The 25,587-nt window shown below is 38.8% G+C and overlaps 2 protein-coding genes and 1 pseudogene across 3 annotated transcripts in view; 2 read left to right on the top strand and 1 right to left on the bottom strand.

Moving 5' to 3' along the window:
• The window catches only part of LOC308398203 (Golgi apparatus protein 1-like), a 32,332-nt gene extending 20,519 nt beyond the window's left edge, over positions 1-11,813 (bottom strand). Inside the window, exon 1 of the mRNA XM_080884697.1 lies at positions 11,454-11,813. Within this exon, the coding sequence (XP_080740823.1) occupies positions 11,454-11,768 (315 nt within the window). The 5' untranslated portion in view covers positions 11,769-11,813. The remainder of the gene's footprint in view (positions 1-11,453) is intronic.
• A 3,623-nt stretch (positions 11,814-15,436) lies between these two features.
• LOC308398460 (troponin I, fast skeletal muscle-like) lies at positions 15,437-17,365 on the top strand (annotated as a pseudogene). The gene is made up of 5 exons: positions 15,437-15,469; positions 16,072-16,200; positions 16,548-16,634; positions 16,966-17,142; positions 17,278-17,365. The product of its transcript is annotated as a troponin I, fast skeletal muscle-like (transcript).
• A 327-nt stretch (positions 17,366-17,692) lies between these two features.
• On the top strand, positions 17,693-24,001 carry aph1b (APH1B gamma secretase subunit). The gene is made up of 6 exons (XM_080885642.1): positions 17,693-17,966; positions 18,921-19,091; positions 19,460-19,533; positions 21,934-22,056; positions 22,585-22,712; positions 23,125-24,001. Exons 1-6 carry the CDS (start codon positions 17,854-17,856, stop codon positions 23,290-23,292), a joined length of 777 nt encoding a protein of 258 aa, XP_080741768.1. The 5' UTR covers positions 17,693-17,853; the 3' UTR covers positions 23,293-24,001.
• Positions 24,002-25,587: the final 1,586 nt, after the last annotated feature.

The following is a 25,587-nucleotide window of genomic DNA, read 5'->3' on the forward strand; positions in this document are numbered from 1 at the left end:
AGACAAAAGCCAGCAGCAGAAGCTCTTCTTACATCTCCACATCACTTTGCTGTAAAAAGACATGAAAGCACTTTGTGATAACTCTGCTGCGCCCACGGGAACAGCGACAAAAGGCCTTCTTTTGATTTTAAACTCTCATTTCCACTAAATGCTTCAGACACAAAGAAATCAGTGTAATAAGGATACAGACCCTTGGTGGGTTCCCAAATTAAAAAAAAAACTAAAAAAAACTAGTCATACTATGAGTTATTAATTAATGAAGAGCTGATCCATTCACATCAAAGGCTTTTGAAAAAAGACCATATTAATCAACTAGACTGATCAAACTGAAGTGGAAAGGATAATTGTGCCTTGGTAAGGGGCAGAGAGATAAAACAAATTGGGGCTGGTGTGTTCCACTGAAGACTCTACATGTACAACTCTATACATGTTAAAAGTAGCCTGGCTTTTTCTGCGACTAAGTCATTGAAATAACTATACAGCAGAAACTACTCATGGAGATGGACACACCGAGAGATATCACTAATTCCTTAACGCAACTAAACTTTTAGAGATCTTTTTATGTGTCATTGTAGAGGCAATGCTTACAACTTGACACTAGGAGCCCCAAGAAGAGATGAGAACTTGTCAGTTTGGAACAAGCTTTATCTGTCATACAGATGGCCTCACATTTGACTCTAGAATATTACAGTGTACAAAAGGGTTCATGATCGACTTAATAACTGAAAGGTGCCTACGCATAAAAACACAAGCTTAAATCATCACACCTCCACCACCGAATAGGCTTTTGCCCTGTTAAACCATCCAAATTAATGTAAAGGAAATAGCAGTCTATCAGAGTTAGAGATACTTCATCATCAATTTAAACATAAACAGCTTTAATTGTCCATTGTATTAATGACCCGCCTGGGGCTGTTTTTGTTTGACGGGACCAACGGTAGCCTCTTTCTCTGTGACTACATCAGCGTTTCCTTTAAATCCTGAACATTGCACTTAGGACAACGATGTTACTACGGTATAAGCAGAAACACTGAGTAAAAAAAGAATTGTAGGACTGCAAATGCTACCCATAGCTACACAGCATCCTGGCACACTATCTCCCCATAGTTATTATTTGTCACAATGCCTTAATGACCACAGCTCTAGAAATATCCCTGGCTTCTTTCTGCTATTGCAAAGTGACTTGCTGTTACTTTATAACTGTGTTGCTGTTTCTCAGACGTCTATCAGCTGTCAGATTTCAGGGCTTACACCACCACAAATAGATTCTCAAACTGGGTGTACTGAAAGCTCATGCTGCTCAGCTGCCCCTGTTACTGCCACTATATGTGTGTGTGTGTGTGTGTGTGTGTGTGTGTGTGTGTGTGTGTGTGTGTGTGTGTGTGTGTGTGTGTGTGTGTGTGTGTGTGTGTGTGTGTGTGTTCTCTAGAGAAGAGGCAGATTTATAAGAGCCATTTACCTCTTCGGGAGGCCACAGCTGTTATAGAGTCAAAGCAATGTAATTATCTCTGTAAAGAGGGCATCACTCAGGGCTGCTGGAGGAGGTGTCTCGTGTGTGTGTGTGTGTGTGTGTGTGTGTGTGTGGTGTGTGTGAGTGAAAGAGCAGATGAAGTTAACATGATGATTAAAAAAAAACTCACAAGGGAAATTTTTTTCAGGGACAGTACGGGTTGTGTAACAAATGGTTTGCAAGATAGCTCATTTAAAATATTCTTTAATGTAAAGCAATTATAATTTCTTATTGGCTATGAACACATTATATGTTAAGTCTTTTATCATCATCATTTTGTCCTCCATTATCTATTTATACAGAACCATGTAACTGTGTATATCTGTGGAGTACAGTGCAAAATGAGACTGACGTGGTGATACTTTAAGCTTTTGCTGTATTTGTGACAATGACTGAGGTTGATAAAAGACATGGAAATCTATTATCACTGTACAAAATGTCTTTTAAATGTATTAAGTCTATCAGTGAACATGTGTCATTTTCTATTGCATTAAATTATATTTTTTTCATTATTTTGCTCTATATTGTATATTGGCCAACTTATGTTAACCAGACACTTGATTAGGTAGACCTGTTAAAGTGCTTACTAATGGAAATATCTAATTAGCCAATGATATGGCAGCAACGCAAAGTATTTAGGCATGTAGCAAGGGTCAAGACAGCCTGCTGAAGTTCAAACTGAGGATCAGAATGAGAAAGAGAGGTAACTGAGGTGTCTTTGAACGTGGTGTGCTTGTTGGTGCCATGCTCTAGTCTGAGTGGAAGGCAACAGTAATGTGATTGCAAGGTATGCAGACGAGCATCTCTGAGCAAAAAACACATTGATCCTGGAAGCAGATGGGCTACTGCAGAAGAAGCCCACACCAAGTTCTTGTCAGAAAGGGAACCTGAATATAATTTGCATGGGTTCAGCAAAATTGGAAAATAGGAGACTGGAAAAAGTTTCCTGGTCTGATGAGTCTTTAATACAAGATTTTTCATGGTGGAGTCAGAATTTGAAAACATGGATGCATTCTTCCTTGTATCAACAGTGATGGTGATGCTGTAATGGAATGGTAGCCCATCAGATGATAGTTACTTCCAGCAGGATAATGCAGCATGCCAAAAGGCTCAAATCATCTTCAACTGGTTTCTTTTTTGACTGGACTCAAACATTCTCTATGAACAACAGATTTTAATCCACCTAAGGACCTTTGGGATGTGATGGAACAGGAAATGCAGATCATTCATGTGCAGAAATCAGCAGGAACTGATGCTGTCATGTCAATATGGACCAAAATCTCTGAAGAATGTTTCCAACAACTTACTGAATCTATTCCCCAAAGACTTAAGGAAGCACTGAAGGCAAAAGGGATGTAAACTCAATATTAACAAGATGTTTTTTAATGAAGTGACCAGTGAGTGTGGATATAAATAACAAGGTAGATTCTCTACCAGCCTCCTTCCTTTTTGCTAGACCTAGCTAAATGTTCAGTGCAATACAAGAGGCTCTCATGCTTTCCTGAATGTTACCAAACTACAAAGTGTGGGGTAATTATTGTAAATGGGCTGGTTCTTACAGTATCTAGCCCTTTTCTACTCTAACTGAGCACTCAAAGTGCTTTTATACGAGGAAAATTGCTGTTGCGTTTTTCTGAAATGACAGAAAGTTAAATCAGCTCCTCTTTGAAACCATTTCACCGTAAACTTTATGAAGAAAAGAGAGAATTTATTGCAGGAATGTCTTATTACTCTGCATTTTTCTCAGCTTTGTGTACCAAATTTCCTACTGGGAAAAACAATTATACATAAAACTAAATTAAACTAGAAAAATTTGCATTTCCTGTGAAAATGCAGTGTGGATGCTTAAAGCTGAAGCTGTATGCAAAAAGTAGCTGAAAAAGCTGAAAAGTTGCAGAAATTGTAAAAACTTTGCAGAAGCAAAAGAAGTTTGCTAAAATGGAATAACTTAGCAGAACTGCAATATCTTAGAGGAAACATAATACTTGGCAGAAATACAATAGCATAGCAGAATTTAGCAGAAATATTGTAACTTACCAGAAATATGATAACTTCTCAAAAATACAAGAATTTAGGAGAAATAGTATAAGATAACAGAAAGAATATATTTAGCCAAAAATACTTAAACATTACAGAAACACTATGATTTAGAAAAATAGTACAACAGAGCAGAAATATTGTGATGTACCAGAGACACTGTGATGAACTATGAATATTGTAATTTTAAATTAAGACTATGTTTTAGCACAAATATTATAATTTGGCAGAAATACTATAATTTAGCAGAAATACTATATTAAGCACAAATCCTATAAAAAGCAGAAATGGTATGATTAAGCATAAATACTACATTTAGTAGAAATACTTTGTTTTAGCACAAATCCCATAAAAAGCAGAAATACTGTACTATGATTTAGTAGAAAAACTATAATTAATCAGAAATACTAAATTTAGCAGAAATACTATATTAAGCACAAATCCTATGAAAAGCAGAAATAGTATGATTAAGCATAAATACTACATTTAGCAGAAATACTATATTAAGCACAAATCTTATAAAAAGCAGAAATACTATATTAAGCACAAATCCTATAAAAGCAGAAATAGTATATTAAGCACAAATCTTATAAAATAGCAGAAATAGTGTGATTTAGCACAATAGTAATAAGTTAAACAGAAAAATTGGAAAAGCAAAATGGAAAGCTGAAAAAATGCTGAACATGCTGAGGTTCCCTCAAATATACTTGTTAAATGACAAAAATCTGCAAAAAAATTTATGACAGCCACACAATTACAAATATGTACACATGAGGAAACACACATGCACAGAGAGACACACACACAAGATCCAATTCAGTCAACCAGTCTAAATATATTGAATTTGAATCTTACAATGGGATCATCCCATTAAAAGGCTTTCTCTCTCTCTCTCTCTCTCTCTCTGTCACACACACACACAAACACACACACACACACACACACACACACACACACACACACACACACAGGGAGAGAGAAGTAAGTTTCTAGGTCAGCCTGGGAGCTGCTGAATTTGAATCCACCAATCAGAGTGGCTGTTTATGTTTTCCCGCCAAAACAGGTGCATCTTTTTATACACGCGGCACAGAGAGGCACAGGATTATTGCAGTCTATTTCTCATAGTGAGGACTCCCCTCAAACAAATGACCATAATTTCCTAACTGTAGGGGCTAGAGCGGTCATTCTTACACCGTTTTGATCAGAAGAGATGGGGGAATCTTCAAGTGTTGACAATTTATCATGAAAATGTGAATTTTTAGAGATATATGACATGGATGACTTGTTGACTTAGAAGCCATGAAGGCCCCAATATGCAAATTTGAATGACTCAGGACCAATATATGATTGGCTGGGAAAAAGTGCAGGCCCTGATTTGAAAATTTGAATGTCTGAGTCCTCATAGAGGATTGGCTGCCTGGGGACCTGGCAGAAATATATAGAAATAGTAGGATTAAGCATAAATCCTATAAAAAGCAGAAATAGTATATTAAGCACAAATCCTATAAAAAGCAGAAATAGTATATTAAGCACAAATCCTATAAAAAGCATAACTAGTATATTAAGCAGAAATCTTATGAAATAGCAGAAATAGTATGATTTAGCACAATAGTAATAACTTAAACAGAAAAATTGGAAAAGCAAAATGGACAGCTGAAAAAATGCTGAACATGCTGAAGGTCCCTCAACTATACTTGTTAAATGAAAAAAATCAGCAAAAAAATGTAAAACAGCCACACAATCACAAATATGTACACATAAGGAAACACACATGCACAAAGAGACACACACACAAGATCAAATTCAGTCACCCAGTCTAAATATATTGAATTTGAATCTTACAATGAGATCATCCCATTAAAAGGCTTTCTCTCTCTCTCTCTCTCTCTCTCTCTCCCTGTCACACACACACACACACACACACACACACACACACACACACACACACACACACAGGGAGAGAGAAGTAAGTTTCTAGGTCAGCCTGGGAGCTGCTGAATTTGAATCCACCAATCAGAGAGGCTGTGCACTTTTCCCCACCAAAACGGGTGCTTCTGTTTACACACGCAGCACAGAGAGAGACACTGGATTATTGCAGTCTATTTCTCATAGTGACGACTCCCCTCAAACAAATGACCATAATTTCCTAACCGTAGGGGCTAGAACGGTCATTCTTACACCGTTTTGTTCAGAAGAGATGGGGGAATCTTCAAGTGTTGACAATTTATCATTAAAATATGAATTTTTAGAGATATATGACATGGATGACTTGTTGACTTAGAAGCCACGAATTCCCCAATATGCAAATTTGAATGCCTGAGGCCACATATATGATTGGCTGGCTGGGAAGCTGTGCAGGCCCTGATTTGTGGATTTGAATTCCTCAGCCCTCAGATATGATTGGCTGGCTGAGAAGCCATGAAGGCCCCAATATGCAAATTTGAATGCCTCAGGACACTTATATGATTGGCTGGGAAGCCGTGCAGGCCCTGATTTGAAAATTTGAATGTCTCAGTCCTCACAGAGGATTGGCTGCCTGGGGACCTGGCAGAAATATATAGAAATAGTATGATTAAGCATAAATACTACATTTAGTAGAAATACTATGTTTTAGCACAAATACTATAAAAAGCAGAAATACTATAATTTAGCAGAAATACCATATTAAGCACAAATCATATAAAAAGCAGAAATACTATATTAAGCACAAATTCTATAAAAAGCAGAAATACTATATTAAGCACAAATCCTATTAAAAGCAGAAATACTATATTAAGCACAAATCTTATGAAATAGCAGAAACAGTATGATTTAGCACAATAGTAATAAGTTAAACAGAAAAATTGGAAAAGCAAAATGGACAGCTGAAAAAATGCTGAACATGCTGAGGGTCCCTCAAATATACTTGTTAAATGAAAAAATCAGCATAAAAATGCACAGGGAGAGAGAAGTAAGTTTCTAGGTCAGCCTGGGAGCTGCTGAATTTGAATCCACCAATCAGAGAGCCTGTGTACTTTTTCCCGCCAAAACAGGTGCATCCTTTTTACACACGCAGCACAGAGAGAGGCACAGGATTATTGCAGCCTATTTCTCATAGTGAGGACTCCCCTCAAACAAATGACCATAATTTCCTAACCGTAGGGGCTAGAGCGGTCATTCTTACACCGTTTTGTTCAGAAGAGATGGGGGAATCTTCCAGTGTTAACAATTTATCATTAAAATGTGAATTTTTAGAGATATACGACATGGATGACTTGTTGACTTAGAAGCCACGAATTCCCCCAATATGCAAATTTGAATGCCTGAGGCCACATATATGATTGGCTGCCTGGGAAGCCGTGCAGGCCCTGATTTGTGGATTTGAATTCCTCAGCCCTCAGATATGATTGGCTGGCTTAGAAGCCATGAAGGCCCCAATATGCAAATTTGAATGCCTCAGGACACATATATGATTGGCTGGGAAACCGTGCAGGCCCTGATTTGAAAATTTGAATGTCTCAGTCCTCACAGAGGATTGGCTGCCTGGGGACCTGGCAGAAATATATAGAAATACTATGATTAAGCATAAATACTACATTTAGTAGAAATACTATGTTTTAGCACAAATACTATAAAAAGCAGAAATACTATAATTTAGCAGAAATACTATATTAAGCACAAATCCTATAAAAAGCAGAAATACTATATTAGGCACAAATCCTATAAAAAGCAGAAATAGTATGATTAAGCATAAATACTACATTTAGTAGAAATACTATGTTTTAGCACAAATCCTATAAAAAGCAGAAATACTATAATTTAGCAGAAATACCATATTAAGCACAAATCATATAAAAAGCAGAAATACTATATTAAGCACAAATTCTATAAAAAGCAGAAATACTATATTAAGCACAAATCCTATTAAAAGCATAAATACTATATTAAGCACAAATCTTGTAAAATAGCAGAAACAGTATGATTTAGCACAATAGTAATAAGTTAAACAGAAAACTTGGAAAAGCAAAATGGACAGCTGAAAAAATGCTGAACATGCTGAGGGTCCCTCAAATATACTTGTTAAATGAAAAAATCAGCAAAAAAATGCACAGGGAGAGAGAAGTAAGTTTCTAGGTCAGCCTGGGAGCTGCTGAATTTGAATCCACCAATCAGAGAGCCTGTGTACTTTTTCCCGCCAAAACAGGTGCATCTTTTTACACACGCAGCACAGAGAGGCACAGGATTATTGCAGCCTATTTCTCATAGTGAGGACTCCCCTCAAACAAATGACCATAATTTCTAAACCGTAGGGGCTAGAGCGGTCATTCTTACACCGTTTTGTTCAGAAGAGATGGGGGAATCTTCCAGTGTTTACAATTTATCATTAAAATATGAATTATTAAAGATATTTGACTTCTAATGCACCATAACTGAGTAGAGCGAAGCAAAAACTGCCTTGACTTGCCCTCAAACAACGCTTTGTAACTCGAAATCTATTTGGAGTATTGATATCATTCTTTCACCGTAAGAGACAGCAGGCTTTGGTGAACAGTCATGGAAATTTTCAGGTCTCTGTGGAAATCCAAAAAAAAGTTATGACGAGAGAAAAAAGTGGTTCATTTCCACAGTTTGAAATCTGAAGAAATCTGAGCGAAGGACGAATTTCCTACCCTCAAACAAGTCCAACTCATTTCAGAACGGTAATAGGTGAGAAAGAAATTCTTGAATTGTGAGCGTCAGGGGTGTCTGAAGATATTCGGGGACAAGCCTCATGTCTTAAAGTCGCTTCGTTAAGGAGATATGACGATTCGAATATGCCTCTCATTACAGAAATCCAGCGATGATTTTGAACAAGCTCTCCATTGACTTTATATGGAGAGTTTTGAGACCTTGTGTTGGTCTGAGGAGATTTGCAAAAATTCTATAAATCCCACAACAATGATAGTGACATTTTCTGAAAGCCAGCAAAAATACCTACGTTTTGATGTATAATTTGTGGAAGTTGAGTGAAAATTGAGCAAGTAGCAAGAAGTTGTTCGGACATGAAGTGAAAATTGCAAAACCTTCAGTGGCACACTGGAAGCCAAGAGCATAGCAACCATAACAACGCATGTATTTTGTGAAAAATCACAATTTTGCAACTCAAAACTTTAAGAGGCATAAAAGTAAAACAGTAGAAGATTTGAAAAAGCTGAATCATACCTGAATAGCCCAATAATTTGTGAACATTTTAAAATTTGAATGGTTGTTCTAGGTGAAAATATGAGGAAGTAGTTAAGTTTCAAAAACAAGCAAAATTTAGCAGAATTGCAGAAGTTTCCCATTCATTTCAATGGGACAAATTAAAGGAAAAAAGCTTAATATTTTAAAAAGTATAATAGTTAAAAATAGCAAAAATCGTAGCAGGAATTAGCAAAAATAGCAGAATAGTTTAAAATTTGAACGGTGAAAATCGGCTGAAAATTGTGGAAGTAGTTTAACGGCGAAAAGTGTACGGAAGCAACTAGAATAATAATAATAAAGAATAAAGAGAAACAGGAACTCAATAGTGTGGATGCTTAAAGCATCCACACAATAAATAACTTAAACATCAAAGTAAATCAAAAGTGAACACAATCTATACATCTAGCATAACAGAGAAATGTCTTCTGCTTGTACTTTTAAAATAATGGAATTTAGTACGATACAAATGACAGAACAAATTCCTTATATGCTGAATTTTTAGGTCTCAATTTGGGCCGCTGAATTTTTTGTTCCTTTTAAAATATCTGATACATGTGAAATCTTGGAATAGATCTAAATTTGTGATCCCAAACCCCCACAAAAAAAGCCAAGTGAAATAAAATAACATGGTTCAAGTCAGTATTTCCAAAACCCTTCATATGGTTTTAAAATTTTTATGATTGTTTTATAAATATGAGCTAGTGTAAAGGATCTTATCAGGAAGAGATTAATGAGTAATCCGACCCTGTTTTAAGTTGGTGTGGGTGTGTGTGTGTGTGTAGCCTTTTAATCAAACTGATATATTTTTCTTTAGATTTGAATCCAACTTTTTTAAAGCAGAGACAAAAAAGCAAACATTTACAATATAAAGGAAAAAACATATTGCTGTATGTATGTATAATTATTTGTTGAATTTAAAGCATTTTTCAACTAAAACCATCACGAAATGTACTATAGTCACGTCACAAGCTCGGGTGACTTCTTCAGAAGTGCTTTAGTGTTTTACCCAAAGATGTTCAATTTAAAAATGACACGAGGCAGAAGACTTTGCTTGAACAATCACTTCTAATAGCTGCAGTGCAGCTTAGGACACTTTGCATGAGGAAACACTTTTAAAATAATTAAATAGGTAAGAAGTGAACTGACCTAGAAAGCAAGATAACAATCTGGGGGGAAAAAATCAGATTCAGACTGTAAACTTGCCTGTAGCTTGCCTCCACCAGTGTGTGAATGTGAGAGTGAATGAATAGTGGCATTGTAAAGCGCTTTGGGTGCCTTGAAAAGCGCTATATAAATCCAATCCATTATTATTATTATTATAAACACTGTATGTTTATCATATGGTCATGTAATAAAGCAGGCTGTGAGGGTATCCTTCACTGGACGCATTAAGAGTGAGACTGAAGAACTGCAAGACCACAGCGGTTACTGATTAACAAACAAATAATTTGATCTCTAGTTGTAGTAGTGTCCCTTGCTTGTTTATTTATGGAAAGAAATTAGATAAAAATAAGAGAATCTGTGCATGTAGGCGGCCAATCTTTAAACAGGCACAGAGTGTGAAAGTTGGTTGTATTCTTCGTCACTATGGCACAAAGAAACAAGACAGGAATCATGTTTAACTGGGGTTTAACTTCAGCCGGCAAGTCACCTGACAGCTGGATGACTGCACTCACACCACACACTTCACACCTCACCAGGTTAATAAGTACTGCACTGAGGTGGAAAGAGGGGTGGTAAAAGCACAAAGCACATTAAAACCTCTCCCTTAAACTACAGAATGCAGTTGAGACAGCCCTGCCAGGTGCAGAGGTCGAGAAGGGGGTGAAGTTCATTCGGGATGTCACGTGGAATAAATTAAAAAATGATTAAACAGTTAATCAGATTAAGCCTGATATTTTTGGTAGAGATTAATCTATTTGTTGTTTAAAGACTAATCAGGTTTCATTTAGCTAGTTGCTCTTCAGCCTACAGCCTAAACACAACCAGTTTATAAGCATTTATAACAGCAGACATGATTTTTGATTGTGCTCATGGAACATCAGTTAAGGCCACACAGACAGAGTAGTGTGGATTACTACAGGGGATACCTTTTATTTACTCCTGGGGCCACAGGGCAAGAGCCTCTGTGCTGAAGTGTGAACATTCCTAGGTTGAAAAACACACAATTTACTTAAACATAAAAAAGTGAGCAGATTTTCAGGATGAGGGGCTTTTCACACAGTCTCATCAACTGACCACAAGCAAGTAAGAGAAAACTAACAGGTAGATATCAATTTGGGATAAAATCTACACTTAGCACTTGAAGACCTTCAAGTTTCGTTTTTTGAAGGAACTACGTTTTTTGTTCACTTTTGTTAAAAAACAAAACAAAAACAAAACACACACACACACACACACACACACACACACACACACACACACACACACACACACACACACAGAGTTTTAAAAGCACTAAATACGCCACTATCTCTGTATGCGTGTGTGGATGTCGGGTAAATCGTGGATTTTTGACGTACTAAAAGAAAAAGTGTGTTTAAACGGCTGCCCGGAGCGTCACACGGATGGAGGTGCAGATGTTCACCTCTGCATCACAGCCATGCTGACAACCGGGGTGACTAAACCCACTGGGGCGACACACCCAGCAGATACCCATCACCTCACCTGAACCCGAACACTTTACCGTGGGGAGGGCGCCTACCTCTTTGCGGTCCTGCAGACACTCCAGCACTGCCAGGTTGTTGGTCCAGGTGTGCTTGGGACAGAGGCGGGTCAGGTCCTCCCGGCAGGCCTCCTCTTCCGACAGCTTCCAACCGGTCGCCCTTCGAGGCTGTGAGGCCCCAGCGGCTGCGGCTGCAGGTGCATCCTTCGCCGGCGGATCAGCGGGTCTCAGGACGGGCGGGTTGTGAAGCTCGGCCGGGCCGCTGGCAGCCTTCAAGCCGAGGACGGAGCCGAAACTGCAGAGGCACACGGACGACAACAGCAGCAGCAGCTGAGCGCGACTGTACGCCGCCATCTTCACAGCACTGTCAAGCTAGTACTAATACATGACGACATCACTTCCGGTCAGCGAGGTAACGGTGAGCTTTATTTACCGAAATAAACACACAACTTCCGGTCACTTGAAAAATAAATAAATAAAGCTTTACTGTACTCCTTTAGTAACAGCGTCAGTGTACCCATTGTTTTTACATTGTTGTTTACTCTAGTAAGCAATACGACACGATGATCACGTCACATGATCTCCAGCTCTAGTTTATAGCGATTTATTTTCATTTAATAGCATCAAAAAGAATCAAAGAATCAACTAAATGTAGGAAAAATAACGCGAATAAACTTTTCAAATATAAATAATTGTCGTTTATTTACATAAGCATGTTTCCACACAAAACTATCAGCCTGAATTACTTTTTTAATGCTAGATATTCCCCCACCTTAAAAACAAAACAAACAAAAACAAAACAAAACTTGTTTCGAAGTTCCTGCTCTACCTTTTTTTGTGACAACAAATACATTATTTCTTTGGCATCCATTGTACAAGGACAATGCAAGTCCGAATATTCAAACAATTGTTGGATATATCCCGGGAAGTGCGCACACTGTGTCTGAGGAGGATGTGCGGAGGTGCTTCAGGAAGGTGAACGCACGCAAAGCTACTGGTCCGGACGGGATTCCCGGCCGCGTCCTCAAGTCATGCGCGGCTCAGCTGGCTGGAGTGTTCACGCACATCTTCAACCTTTCCCTCTCTCTGTCTGTAGTCCCAGCCTGCTTCAAAATGGCCACCATCGTCCCTGTACCCAAATCCTCCACCATCTCCTCATTGAACGACTGGCGACCTGTAGCGCTGACCCCCATCGTAAGGAAATGCTTCGAGAAGCTGGTCAGGGACTTCATCTGCTCTGCACTACCCGACTCACTGGACCCTCTACAGTTCGCATACCGCCACAACAGGTCCACTGTTGATGCCATAGCCCTGACACTACATACTGCCCTGTCACACCTGGAGAAGAGAGACACGTATGTGAGAATGCTGTTTGTAGATTACAGCTCAGCATTCAATACCATCGCCTCTGTCAGTGCGCCCCAGGGCAGCTGTGGCTACAATGTAGCTTGCCATCGCCAGTGTGTGAATGTGTGTGTGAATGGGTGAATGACTGAATGTAGTGTAAAGCGCTTTGGGGTCCTTAGGGACTAGAAAAGCGCTATACAAATGCAGGCCATTTACCATGCCATCGTTCCCTCGAAGCTGGACAGGAAACTGCAGGATCTAGGACTGAGTAGCTCCCTCTGCAGCTGGATCCTTAGCTTCCTGTCTGACAGACGCCAAGTGGTCAGACTGGGCAGCATCACCTCATCCCCCGTCACACTGAACACTGGTGCTCCACAGGGGTGTGTACTGAGCCCTCTCCTGTACTCACTCTACACCTACGACTGCACGGCCACTAACAACTCCAACATCATTGTGAAGTTTGCGGACGACACTACAGTGGTGGGTCTTATCACTATTGGTGATGAGACGGCTTACAGGGAGGAGGTCAGCGCCCTGACCCACTGGTGTCAAGACAACCATCTCACCCTCAACGTCGCAAAAACAAAGGAGTTGATAGTGGACTTCCGGAGGTGCAGAGAAGTACACACCCCCATCACCATCAACGGCGCTGCTGTGGAGAGAGTGAGCAGCTTCCGGTTCCTTGGTGTACATCTGGCTGAGGATCTTACGTGGTCAGTACACACAAATAAAACAGTGAAGAAGGCGCAGCAGCGCCTCTTCTTTCTCAGGAGACTGAAAAGATTTGGCATGAGCCCCCGCATCCTCAGGACCTTCTATCACTGTGCCATTGAGAGCATTCTCACTGGATGCATCACCACCTGGTATGGCAACAGCACCGCCTACAACCGCAAAGCTCTCCAGCGAGTAGTGCGGTGCTCTGAACGGATAATTGGAGGTGAGCTTCCCTCCCTCCAAGACATCTACAGGAAGCGGTGCCTGAGGAAAGCGGGGAGGATCATCAAGGACTCCAGTCACCCCAGCCATAAACTGTTCAGACTACTTCCATCAGGAAGGAGGTTCTGCAGCATCCGGTCCCGTACCAGCAGACTGAGAGACAGCTTCTTCCATCAGGCCATCAGACTGCTGAACACTTCATAGACACCTCAGCTTCACTACTGGAACTTTAACATTATGCACTCCATACTGTACAGTAATGCCACTGTTTTGTACATGTCTCACTCTGTATATTTTATTTTATATATTTTATTTATTGTTTACTCTATTTAATTTGTAAAATATGTGCACACACACACACACACACACACACACACACACACACACACACACACACACACACACACACACACACACACACACACGTAGAAAAATATTTAGTATACACATCCAGAAATGCATATACTATTATATATTGTACATATATTTATTAGTTTCAGATGTAGCCATTCTTGTATTTTGCTTGTTTACATTATTGTATTTTGCACAACTCTGTTGCTTGTGAAGCTCGCACACAAGAATTTCACTCACATGTGCTGTACCAATGTACCTGCACATGTGATGTGACAATAAAAGTGATTTGATTTGATTTGATTTGGAAAGTGTGTGTGTGTGTGTGTGTGTGTGTGTGTGTGTGTGTGTGTGTGTGTGTGTGTGTGTGTGTGTGTGTGTGTGTGTGTGTTTTCTCTCCCTCCCATGATGCTCTCAGTGATTGTAAGCTTTTATTTTGAAGTTATTGTCACACCGTTTCACATCATTGCATTCAGTACAAGATATAGTAGGAAAGTATCTATATTCACAGCCAGACATTGTCAGCATTTTTGATTTATTGTGCCCATGTACAGATACAGATGTAATTGTTAATTCTAAACTGTGGAATAGTTGACTGCTTACTGAGATTATTAAGTTCTACTGAAACTTTAAAAATGCCTCAAAGCCTGTTTTGGTTTCCTTTGGTTTTTTTTGTATCGTATAGTGAAAGTGACTTGTCTCTCTGTATGGATAACCATATTTTCTTGCTTGTGTTTAAGCTTTTAATTTGAAATGTAATGTGTATTTCCCTTTTTTCCAATTAAAGTCAAACATTGCCTTGCAGAAAACCTTTATAATCGCTGTATGCTGAGCAATCACAATTTAATTCACCTTCATTACAAAATGTATAATGCCAACACGTTCTGGGATTAGGACTAAAGCTTCAAACTTTTTTATGTTGAACTTTTCGTGGCAGTTCAAAGTGATTTTACCTAAAACATGAAAGACCTTAAAAAAAGGATCCCAAGGCAGGATTGAAAAGATACCTTTCAGTGGGATTTAACAGGGGAAAAAATCAAAAGAATGGAAGCCAAACATGAGTTGAAATAAAAAGAAATGGATAAAACTAGAAAATAAAGGTTACAAAAATGAAATAATGATCTGATTCAGGTCATTTAAATGCGAAGGCAATGAGAAAAGTTTGATCTGTGATTATAAGTACTGAGGAAGTTTGTTCCTATAATGTGATATAAAAGATGTATAAATATATCACATAATGGCTCTGTGAAATGAACACAGATTTGGCAATATTAGTCAGATCAACATATTTAAATTTGGTATAAATATTAGTCATCATCAGAGATCATAAAGTGTAAAATATTCCCATGACCATTAGGGATATTGATGTGGAGATTCATTTTCTAAGGATGTCACAGCTCAGAGAAATGAAAGATACTCAGGTTAGACAGCCAACAGTGCAGGTATAGTATTAAAGCATTAACTAAATACTTATTGGAAATCAGTAATAACTTTGATATCAACTGTTTAAGTCATTAATGATATACTGTGTGAGTTTTTGCTCCTTTCTTCCTGTCTGTGCTCCAACAGGAGAGTGCGATGGCCAGGCTTCATTAAACATGAATTTGAATATTTTACTCAAATAGCCTCTGAAGTCATCAGATCATGTGATGGATGTGCAGCTGGCAACCTTGTGATGCTGTTATGTCCATTTGGACACAAATCTCTCCAGAATGTGTCCAGCACCTTGTTGAATCTCTGCCACGAATAATTAAAGCAGTTCTGAAGGCAAAAAGGGGCTCAGACTCAGTGCTAGATAGGTGTACAGTGGGCAGTGAGTATATGTTTCCTTGAAAATTTATTTGAGGATTCAGTTTGGCTGTTCAGTAAAGGAAGCACCTCTTTATTGTAAACAAATCAAGGGAAAGGAAAGCACTAGCAGTAATGTGTTATTTAAGCACAGTGCATTTACAAACTCACCTGATCAAAACGGCCTGACTGTGTTTGATAGTCATCTTCTGCCATCTTCTCCTCCCTCTCTCAGAGCTTGGTGCTGCAAGTTGGCCAAGAAATGCTGGAAGAGGAAGCCCGAGAAGCTGAGAGGGAGAAAATGCAGTACTTGGAAGAGAATTGCACAGCCCTTTTCATTCCTGGCAGTATGCAGGATCTCCAGGTAAACCTACGGCACCTGGAGAATTTGTTCATGACTGATGATTAACTTAGCAGGCTTTTTGTTCACCTATGGAAGCTGTAGTTTGGTTTTAGAGGAGAAAGTATTTGTTCTGGTGCACTTGCCTTTAACATCCATAACATCACCGGAAAATGAAAGTGTGCAAGCTCTACTCTTCCTCTGTATCCATCCCCTACCCAGCAACTATAGAAAGTTGGAGATGATAGAAAACTTGCTTTGTAAGAAAAATGTTCAGGATAGTACACTGCTGTTAAGTGTGTCGTGTTTATGATTGAAAAAACAGACAAACAAATAAACTTTCTCACTCCTTCTATCTATCATAACTCCAGGAGCTGTGTTGCAAACTTCACAAGCAGATTGATTTGGTGGATGAGGAGCGATACAACATGGAGGTCAAAGTGGCAAAATCCAACAAGGTGTTGTATTCAGAAGCTTCTTCTGCCATTATAAAGTTATACAGTTATACAGTATAATTATTATACAGTATATATATATACTGTATGTATATATAATTATACAGTTATAACACCTCCCGATGTAAGGTTTATGCCACAGCTCCCCTAAAGTAACAGTATATGTAATTGCCAAAATCATTTTTCATTTTTTCTGTATTGGCAAGATCTTTAATCAAAGTGACATTTTTTTAGTTTAAAAATAATTTTTAAAAATTTATTCTAATTTATTCTAAAATGTTTGTTGTTGTTATTACCAAAACACATATGTCTGAACAACAGTGTTCTATGTCAGGTTGATGACCTTAAGTTGAAGATTCAGTATCTGAATGGGAGGTTTAAGAAGCCAGTCCTGAAAAAGGTGCGGATGTCAGCCGATGCCATGCTGGCTGGCCTGCTGGGCTCCAAACATAAAGTGTCCATGGACCTGAGAGCCAGCCTTAAGCAGGTTAAGAAGGAAGTGAAGGACGAGGTAGGTGCTTTTGATGTTATATTAGGCAGATGGAGCACATAGTAGCATCCTTCACTGAAAAAAATTAGTAAGATCAGAACGCAACATGAAAGGCTTCACTTTTTGTTACTGCTTTCCTTTGAATGTGTTTCTTAGGAGAAGCAAACGGGCGACTGGGGTAAAAAAAATCAAAGACAAAACTGGCATGGGTGGAAGAAAAAAGATGTTCGATACAGAGCCTTAAATGTCAGCATGTTTTTTCTGCAGTTCACCACTGCCAAGATTTGCCAGAAGTCCCTTTTTTAAATAAATAAAAAAGAATAAATCCAGTGGTGTTCTGATGTATTTAATGAATGTAATTTGACAAATGCAAACAGGCTGATAAAGAGCACAGGCTGTGAATGTTCCGCATGCGTATAAATCGAGGTGAACTCGTTTTATGAATTCCAAGAGCAAGAAATGAGACAGAAGTGTTGAAAAGCAGCTGAAAAAATGTTTTCTAAATCCGTCCAGCTCATTATTAATAAAGTTTTTTTTTTTTTTTTTTTGGTAGGGTTGTCGGTCACGTGAGAATACGCGACGTCACGAAAACCCTGTGATACACTGGTTGTGGAAGTAAATCAGTACTGGCAACAGAGGGCTGCTTTCTTTCTAATATTTCCAGATAAATACCTGTAAATAGAGCAAAACCAACCGCTTTAAGACGCTGAATTACCCTTCCTCAGAACCAAAATGACAGCGGCGGTGTTTTTCGGCTGCACCTTTATCGCCTTCGGCCCAGCCATCGCGTTGTTCCTGTTTACCATTGCCCGGGAGCCGCTGAGAGTCATTTTCCTCATAGCAGGGTGAGAGTTAAACATTCACTGGTCATAACGGACGGCAATTGACTTAAATATATAATAATTTGGTAATTACAGATGCTACTGCCACGTTATATTGAATAAATCCCAACCTTTAGACAGTGTTAGCTTACTAGCTAACCGATCGTTTCGTTTCTTAGCTGATGTGCTATCATTAGCTTCTATTCTCTGGTATTATGGTCTTACACTTTGCTGGTTTTTTTCTTTAGCCATACGTCACCACATTCCGATTTACACAGCTTCATAAATACACCGACCTTTTAAAGTTTTAAAGCCCCAGCAATGCCTGATATTAGCCACCCAAAGATAGGAAAGAGCTAGCTTAATGAGAGCCTGAGGGACTTTTATTAGTTTTGTTTCTTATGGATCTTGCAGATATTGGAGGATGCTGACGACTTATGTCAGTAAAAGGTGGCTGTATACACACACGTAGTTAGTTAGCACTATGGTGGATTGGCTTTTGAAATAATTCATTGCTATTGTAGTGTTATAGGGTTCAGATACGGTCTTGACCTAAGTGAGATATAAGCTTGTGATCATAATTGTGGTTGTTGATTGATAACATACATCTTACCGGTTAATTTGTAAAAGTGCCGTGACGTTACGTTTGTGTTCGTTGACACTTTGTCTCCTTGTTATGGTCAATTAATTCTTGCTATTTGAAGTAAAAGTAACTAAATAGTCCTCTGGTATCTCAAGATAATCCTGATTGTGCTATCACTTCGGTGCTGCTCCTCAGTTCCTCCTCAGTCTGGAAGTATTTTTTTCTTAACCCTCCCTTTACTTTCATTTAATTGGCTGACCCTCGCAAATAGAACTGTTGAAAAAATAAAGGAGTCAGGCTTCTGGGCTCACAGCAATGCTGGAATTGCTGTGAGCCCAGAAGCTTTGAGATAGCAGTGTGGGTAATATCTGTTTTCTTTGTTCTCATTCTTTCAGGGCATTTTTCTGGCTGGTGTCGCTGCTGTTCTCCTCCCTGGTGTGGTTCATCTCGGTTCAGATCAGTAATAAAGAGAGCGCGGCTCAGCAGAAAGGCCTGCTCATCTTTGGCGTGGTGCTGTCTGTGCTCTTGCAGGAAACCTTCCGCTTCGCTTACTACAAGCTACTAAAGTAAGTGGCCGCCACCATGTTTAACTGTTTTATACTTTATATAGTGTGACTCCAGAGAACTGTTTCTTACTAGAAGAGCTGAAAGCCCATACTTCAACTTCCTCAACACGTATTCACTATTTATTATTTATTTAACTAAGAAATATTAAAGCATGACCTCTGAATTCTGCACTGTATCGTTGTTGTCCCTTGATGAGTGTCTGTCTCAGTTGTCTCAGTTTCACACTCTTCAGTGTGAACTTGTACAATTTTCATTGTTCATCTCAGATCATCTTCCACTAAATGACATACTTTCATAACTGACATTCATGTTCTGTAGCACACAGTGAGACTCAGAACCAAAACTCTGTGTGTGTGTTTTCCTGCAGGAAAGCAAATGAAGGCCTCCTCACTCTCAGCCAGGAGGAGACCATGCCCATCTCCATCCGACAGCTGGCCTATGGTACACTTAGTCTGCACATCATCTTCTGTGCTTCATATCACCTACTGGTAGCATATTCATTCACCCACGATTCTGCCAGAAGACAGAACATTGAGCACTGGTTACCTCTTTACAACTTTATCATTGTTTGTTTTTGGTTTTAAAACTCACTTTTGTACTATTCTGTAAAATTTTTTTTTAAATATACAAGAAACATTAGCATAAAAATGGCAAATGCACTGTATGGACAAAAGCACTGGACCACATGCATATTATAGCTATAGGAGCTGCTCAGCCATATAGACCCATACCTTGAAGCTTCCAGCACAGTGTTTGTGCTGATGTCAATATCAGTGGTTTTAATGGGGAGGATTGGAGCTCTGCAATGCCACTTAGTGATCATAAAATATCTATGGGGAAATTTCACAAACAGACTATTTACAATGATCATATTCTACTACATTGCTACACTCTAGTTCAGTGAGCTCTTTAGAGTGACCCCTTGTTTCACAAACATTTGTAAAGCGAGACTTCATGGAAAGATGCTTGATTTTACACACCTGTATTCAGATGTTAAGAGGTGTGGATCGAAACCTTTGGCCGTATATCATATGAGCACAAACTGTGAAAGTGCTCATTCTTCCCCACTAGGCTCTAACAAAAGATGCTATCAAGTAGCATCAATACATTTCTAAAGAAATTGTTAAAAATGAACATCTAGCACACTTTGGACATGATCTCTTATTTGCAGGTTGTTTAAATTTGCTTGCGGTTTACAGTAAACAGTATTTTCTGTACAGTGGGGCTGTGTGATATGACCAAAATCTCATATCCCGATATAAGAATTCCATCATCCTGATAACGATATAAATCACAAAAATGTAACATTTTCTGTAAATTCTGTGAATCTCGGGCAGCTCGACTTGCGGGAAGTGTTTCCAGCTGCGCGTCATGTAGCTGGAGTCGAGTGTTTTAACCGATGCATGAAACTATACATTTTTAGACATAAGTTGTAACGGCCGCCGTTTTCTTTGTATTTATTACACGGCGTGCTGCGGGGAAAAGCCTGTTCTAACGTTTGAGTCTAAGGTCTATTTTTTAGCACCTGGCGGCTCTTTTTTACTTCTCATCCATAAATAATCTGCTCTTTCACATGATTCAGTTTATTTTGAAAAGTCTCAACAGGATCTCGAGCTTTATTGTAAAAGGTTTATGTGAAACATAAACAAGCGGACACGCGATAGTGCTACCGTCGTTGTTGCTAACGACAAAGCATTAAAACAGGCGCTTGTCCGTGCGTAGTGTGGTTATATTAAATATAAGAGAAAGAGAGAACTTTAAGAAATGAATATAGCCACAACAGTGACCATCAAAACAATGAAAAAAATATTGCCGTAAACATTTTATTAGGCGACACCATGAAACAAACGATAGCGTAAAATCAAACGATAGACGATATCGAACAGCCCTAGTGGTCCCTAGCTATAATGCGGTGCGCTGTTTCTTGGATTTTCTTTGGTGTAATTTTGCAGTTTTTTTTTTAAGCAGCACATTGTGTTCTGCATCCTGATTGGCCGTAGACCATTGTCAATCAATCTCCTCTGTGCTGTGTCTCCTGTACAGTACAGAATGTCTGCAGCTTGTCGAATTTACATAAATCTTTGATCGCTTGCAGTGTGACTCTGAAGTACTGTACTGTATGTTTGTAAATTTTCTCCCCAACAAACACAACAATGTTAATGAAACGTTTTGCACCGTCAAAGGCACCTGTGGTAGCACCCAAAAGGCAGAGGAAGATGGTAACCATAGCACAAAAAGTTGGACTTCTGGACATGCTAAGGGAAGATAGAAGTTACCATATTTTTCAGACCATAAGGCACACTGCATTATGAGGTGCATTAAGTAAAACAAAACAGTCAGATAAGTCAAACTTTACTCAAGTCATTCTTCCACCATTGATTCATTAATGTTGAATTCTCTGGCAGCTGCTCTATTCCCATGTTCTGGACCTGAAACAGGGTTTGATCTTTGGTTTCATTCTACAATACTGGACTTATTTTTCTATGAAGATTTGAATTTTGAGGGTGTTTAAACAAGAGAGAAAAATGTTCATGCCTGTCTGAGAAAACTGTCTAAAGTGTCTAGTGAGGAGTGTTACAGCCTTAAAACATCTATAATAATTGTGAAAAAAATGAAATTGGCTACTTTGTGGACTTCACCTATCGCGGGTTATTTTTACAATGTAATTCCTGTGATAAGGGACCATTCAATTCAATTCAATTCAATTTTATTTATATAGCGCCAAATCACAACATAAGTCGCCTCAAGGCCATTCATCTTGCATAGTGCCGAATTTGCTTTGGGATTAGCATCGCACAGTCTTTCTTATGTCTCAGCTGTCTTCTCATTCTTTTGTCTCAGTTTCAGGTCTCGGCTTCGGCTTCATGAGCGGAGCGTTCTCTGTGGTGAACATCCTGGCTGACTCAGCAGGGCCGGGGACTGTGGGGATCCATGGAGACTCGCAGCACTACTTCCTGTCCTCAGGTAACAATTAGCATGTACTTGTTTTTTGTTTGTTGTTTATTTTATTGTCAAAAACCTTTACGTTTCTGCCGTTGAGCGAGTCCATAGATTCGTAAAACCTTTTTCTTTCTTGTGTTCTCTTCACACACACACACACACACACACACACACACACACACACACACACACACACACACACACACACACACACACACACAGTCATTCACCAGATGAACTACTTCCACTGCTGGAACCAGAGTCCAGACGGGGAGATTCTTATTCTACTTTGGAGTATAAATGATTGTGTCTTTGTTTTTGTTTTTTCTTTCACTTTTGAGCCAGTTGCCACAAAAAAACTATGTATTTCAGAGTTTTGGACTTCTAGCTGAAACAATACAGAGCACAGAATAAATGTATTATGTTCTATTGTGTGGTCTTATTAAAAAGCATTCTGGGAAATGTTGCATTAAAACTAATCGCCGTTAAAAGTGTAACTATATTAGATTTATATGTAGAACATGATTTGTTAAAATTGCACGTCTCTTTCAGCCTTCATGACGATGGCCATCATCCTGCTTCACATGTTTTGGGGCGTTGTTTTCTTTGATGCTTGTGAGAAGCAGCGCTGGTGGGCGGTGGCAGCCGTTGTCATCAGTCACCTCTTGGTCTCCTGTCTGGTGAGTGTGGTTTGTACGGAATGTGGACTTGAGTCTATGTGAAGGCAGGAAAAAACACTAACAAGAGCTCACAGTCAAAAACTATGCAAGGAAAGTATTTTTATGTCTTAAATGTCTTGAGTCAGTTTTCTTTTTTTTTTTTAAATCAAACCTCTCAAGCCTCATAAATCTTCTCTTTTTATTTTATTATAGTATATTATAGTATCTTATAGTAAATAAGAGTCATGTTTTCGGGGCACACGACGGTGCTCGGACAAACGGCCATTTAACAACATCAACTTGGCGACTCAGATTTGTAATGAAAGTCTCTCTTGCTCTCTCTTTATATGCCTGCAATTAGTTACTTTAAAGAATTGAGATAAAATACTAAACAGTGTCCACTGATGTTTTTTTATCTCGTCTTCTACCGCAGACCTTCCAGAACCCTGAGTACGTCGCAAGCCTTGTTCCCACCTACGTCATCCTGTTCCTAATGGGTGTCTGGGCGTTCTACTCCGCCGGCGGCTCGCTCAAGAACCTCAAACTCTGCCTCACCTGCAAAGACAAGGACTTGCTTCTTGCCAACCACAGGCCTAGATAACGCAGCACACCTAGCAGTGTGCAGGACTCTTTATACAAGGATCACAGAGATCCCACACAAACACACACACACATTGGACACAGTGAGGAAGGAGTGTTAACCCTGTTAAATCTGCTATTTGATTTGAGACTTTCATCATCTTAAGCGTTAAAACATTTAAAAGGTTTTGTGGGAACAAAGATGGGAGATCGTTTTGATTCCAGTCCAGCTTGGAAAAGGTTTTTATTCAACAGTATAACATATCCATTTTGGCTAACTGTGTGCCCTTTTTGTGGTCTGCACTGTAAGAAAAAACAAACCCACAGAAGATACTTTAGATTGGGGGCTTAAAGCAGCAGCACTCTTTATACATACTCTCAGATGCTTCAAATCTTTCCTAGTGTTTTATTATTTCTAAAGAAAATGTGTATATAATTATGCATTTTTGAATTCCCTAATGTGTAAATATTAAAACCTTTCTTCAAGGTGCGATATGCTGTCTGTGGTCTGAATATGAACCTGCGTTTGATTCTAAATGCACTTGCTAATGATTACTAATTGTTTGTAATCAGTCATCAGTCAGTCAGTAATCTTGACGTAATAGACCCTTGAGCAAATAGAAAGTAGAGAATCTAAATCAAACAAAATAGTTTCTTTTGTTGTTTGTCCTTGTGTGTTTTGGTTGTTCTTATGAGTGCAAGGATTTAGGATAAAGAATTATTTACAAACATTTTGTTTCTGTGCCTGATTTTGTTTTTGATCATCTTTTGTATTTGTAGATTCTGTCTGCTGTGTCTCCCAAGGATGGGAGGTACATTAGAGATGTAAATTGTATCCATGTTTGCATTGAGTTCATTACTTTTCTGCCTTGTTTTGGCACTTTGCTACATGACAAAATGTGATTTGGTGTAGTCTTATAGGTGGAGATGAGCCTGTTAGCTGGTCAGTTGGTACACCAGGCTGAAACTGATACAACAATCCTGCAATAACTCTTACCTTCATGATGTCATGCTGTTTAATCCTACTGTAATTCAAAGAGAAGTGTTTCTTTTGTGAGTTATATCCAAGAAATGGGGAAAGAAATTGTGTGCTCACTTTCAGTTTTTACTTCATATTGTAAAACACATTCAGCTCTCCCTCTGCATTAAGTTAACTTTAAATTTCTTGTTTATTTCTAGAAGGTTGCATTTCCTTTTATCACCATTGTTGGATAGGTTTTAAGTGTGTACAATACTTCAATGACTAAAGGAATAATAATAAAAAATGATATTCCTGTCATTCTTTATATCAATTGATTAATTAAGCTATTGTTTTTTTAACAGGTGTTTTACAGGTGCCCATGATTATTCACTAGTGACTGTGTAAAATATATTTAAAATTGTCTGATTAGTATAAAAAGAAACTAAAGATTTTCAGTTTTCCTTTACTGCCAACTCCAAAAACCAAGCACATGTTCACACCAAAGATTTCTGCTTAAATAGGATATTTTATGACAAATTTCTCCTCTTTGTTTCTTTTCTTTCACTCTACTAGAGCAACTTTGCATGATACCAATTTCTGTACTTCATCTACTGTCTGAAACAAGGATTTTGGCTCCTCCCCCTTGCGTTAACCCAGCTTCCCACCCCCCCTCCCCCCTGATTGGTTACTCATATTAAACAGACAGTTTGAGCCAATGAGGCTTTTGTGATCACAGCCAGAGCTCTGACATCACACAGAGCCAAGAGCAGAAATAAATTGTCTGAAACTAAACTTGTGCAGTGGTTTAGACTACTTATATATACAGTCATTTAAAGATTTCAAACTTTGGTTCTGTTTCGCAGGAGAATCTGGTGGGAAATACCACTTGAAAACAGCATTCAAAGTAATGAACATTAACATGTATAATAACATCAGAGGGTGTTTAACTAGCCTTGTTTGGTCAAAAATAATCAAAAAGTAATAAGAAAGACCAGACAGCAGCCATTTTCTTTTAAGTTTATACAGAAACAGTAGGTCAGTTCATTGGACCTTTAATGAGAAGTCTACAGGGGACAAAGCAGGCGCCAGGTTTCCGATATAGTGCATGTCTGTGCGTGTGTGAGCGAGTGAATGTGAGAGGGATGAAGCAAAAAGCCTTTCTTGCTTCAGATGCTTCAGTTTGCTTGTTTGTAAAGATGAGGAGCTGTTAAAGTGGGTATGTTCATGTCATTAAAAGGACTAATCACAAAAGAAAAATGATAAATCACCTTTTAATGTTTCACCCTAAAACATTCCTCCATTCTGCCACTCCTGCGCTCCTCAGGTAATGTTTCCATTTATGAAAGCAGACACCTC

Source organism: Rhamphochromis sp. 'chilingali' (assembly GCF_963969265.1).
Source record: "Rhamphochromis sp. 'chilingali' genome assembly, chromosome: 6".
In the NCBI taxonomy this organism is placed as follows: Eukaryota; Metazoa; Chordata; class Actinopteri; order Cichliformes; family Cichlidae; genus Rhamphochromis; species Rhamphochromis sp. 'chilingali'.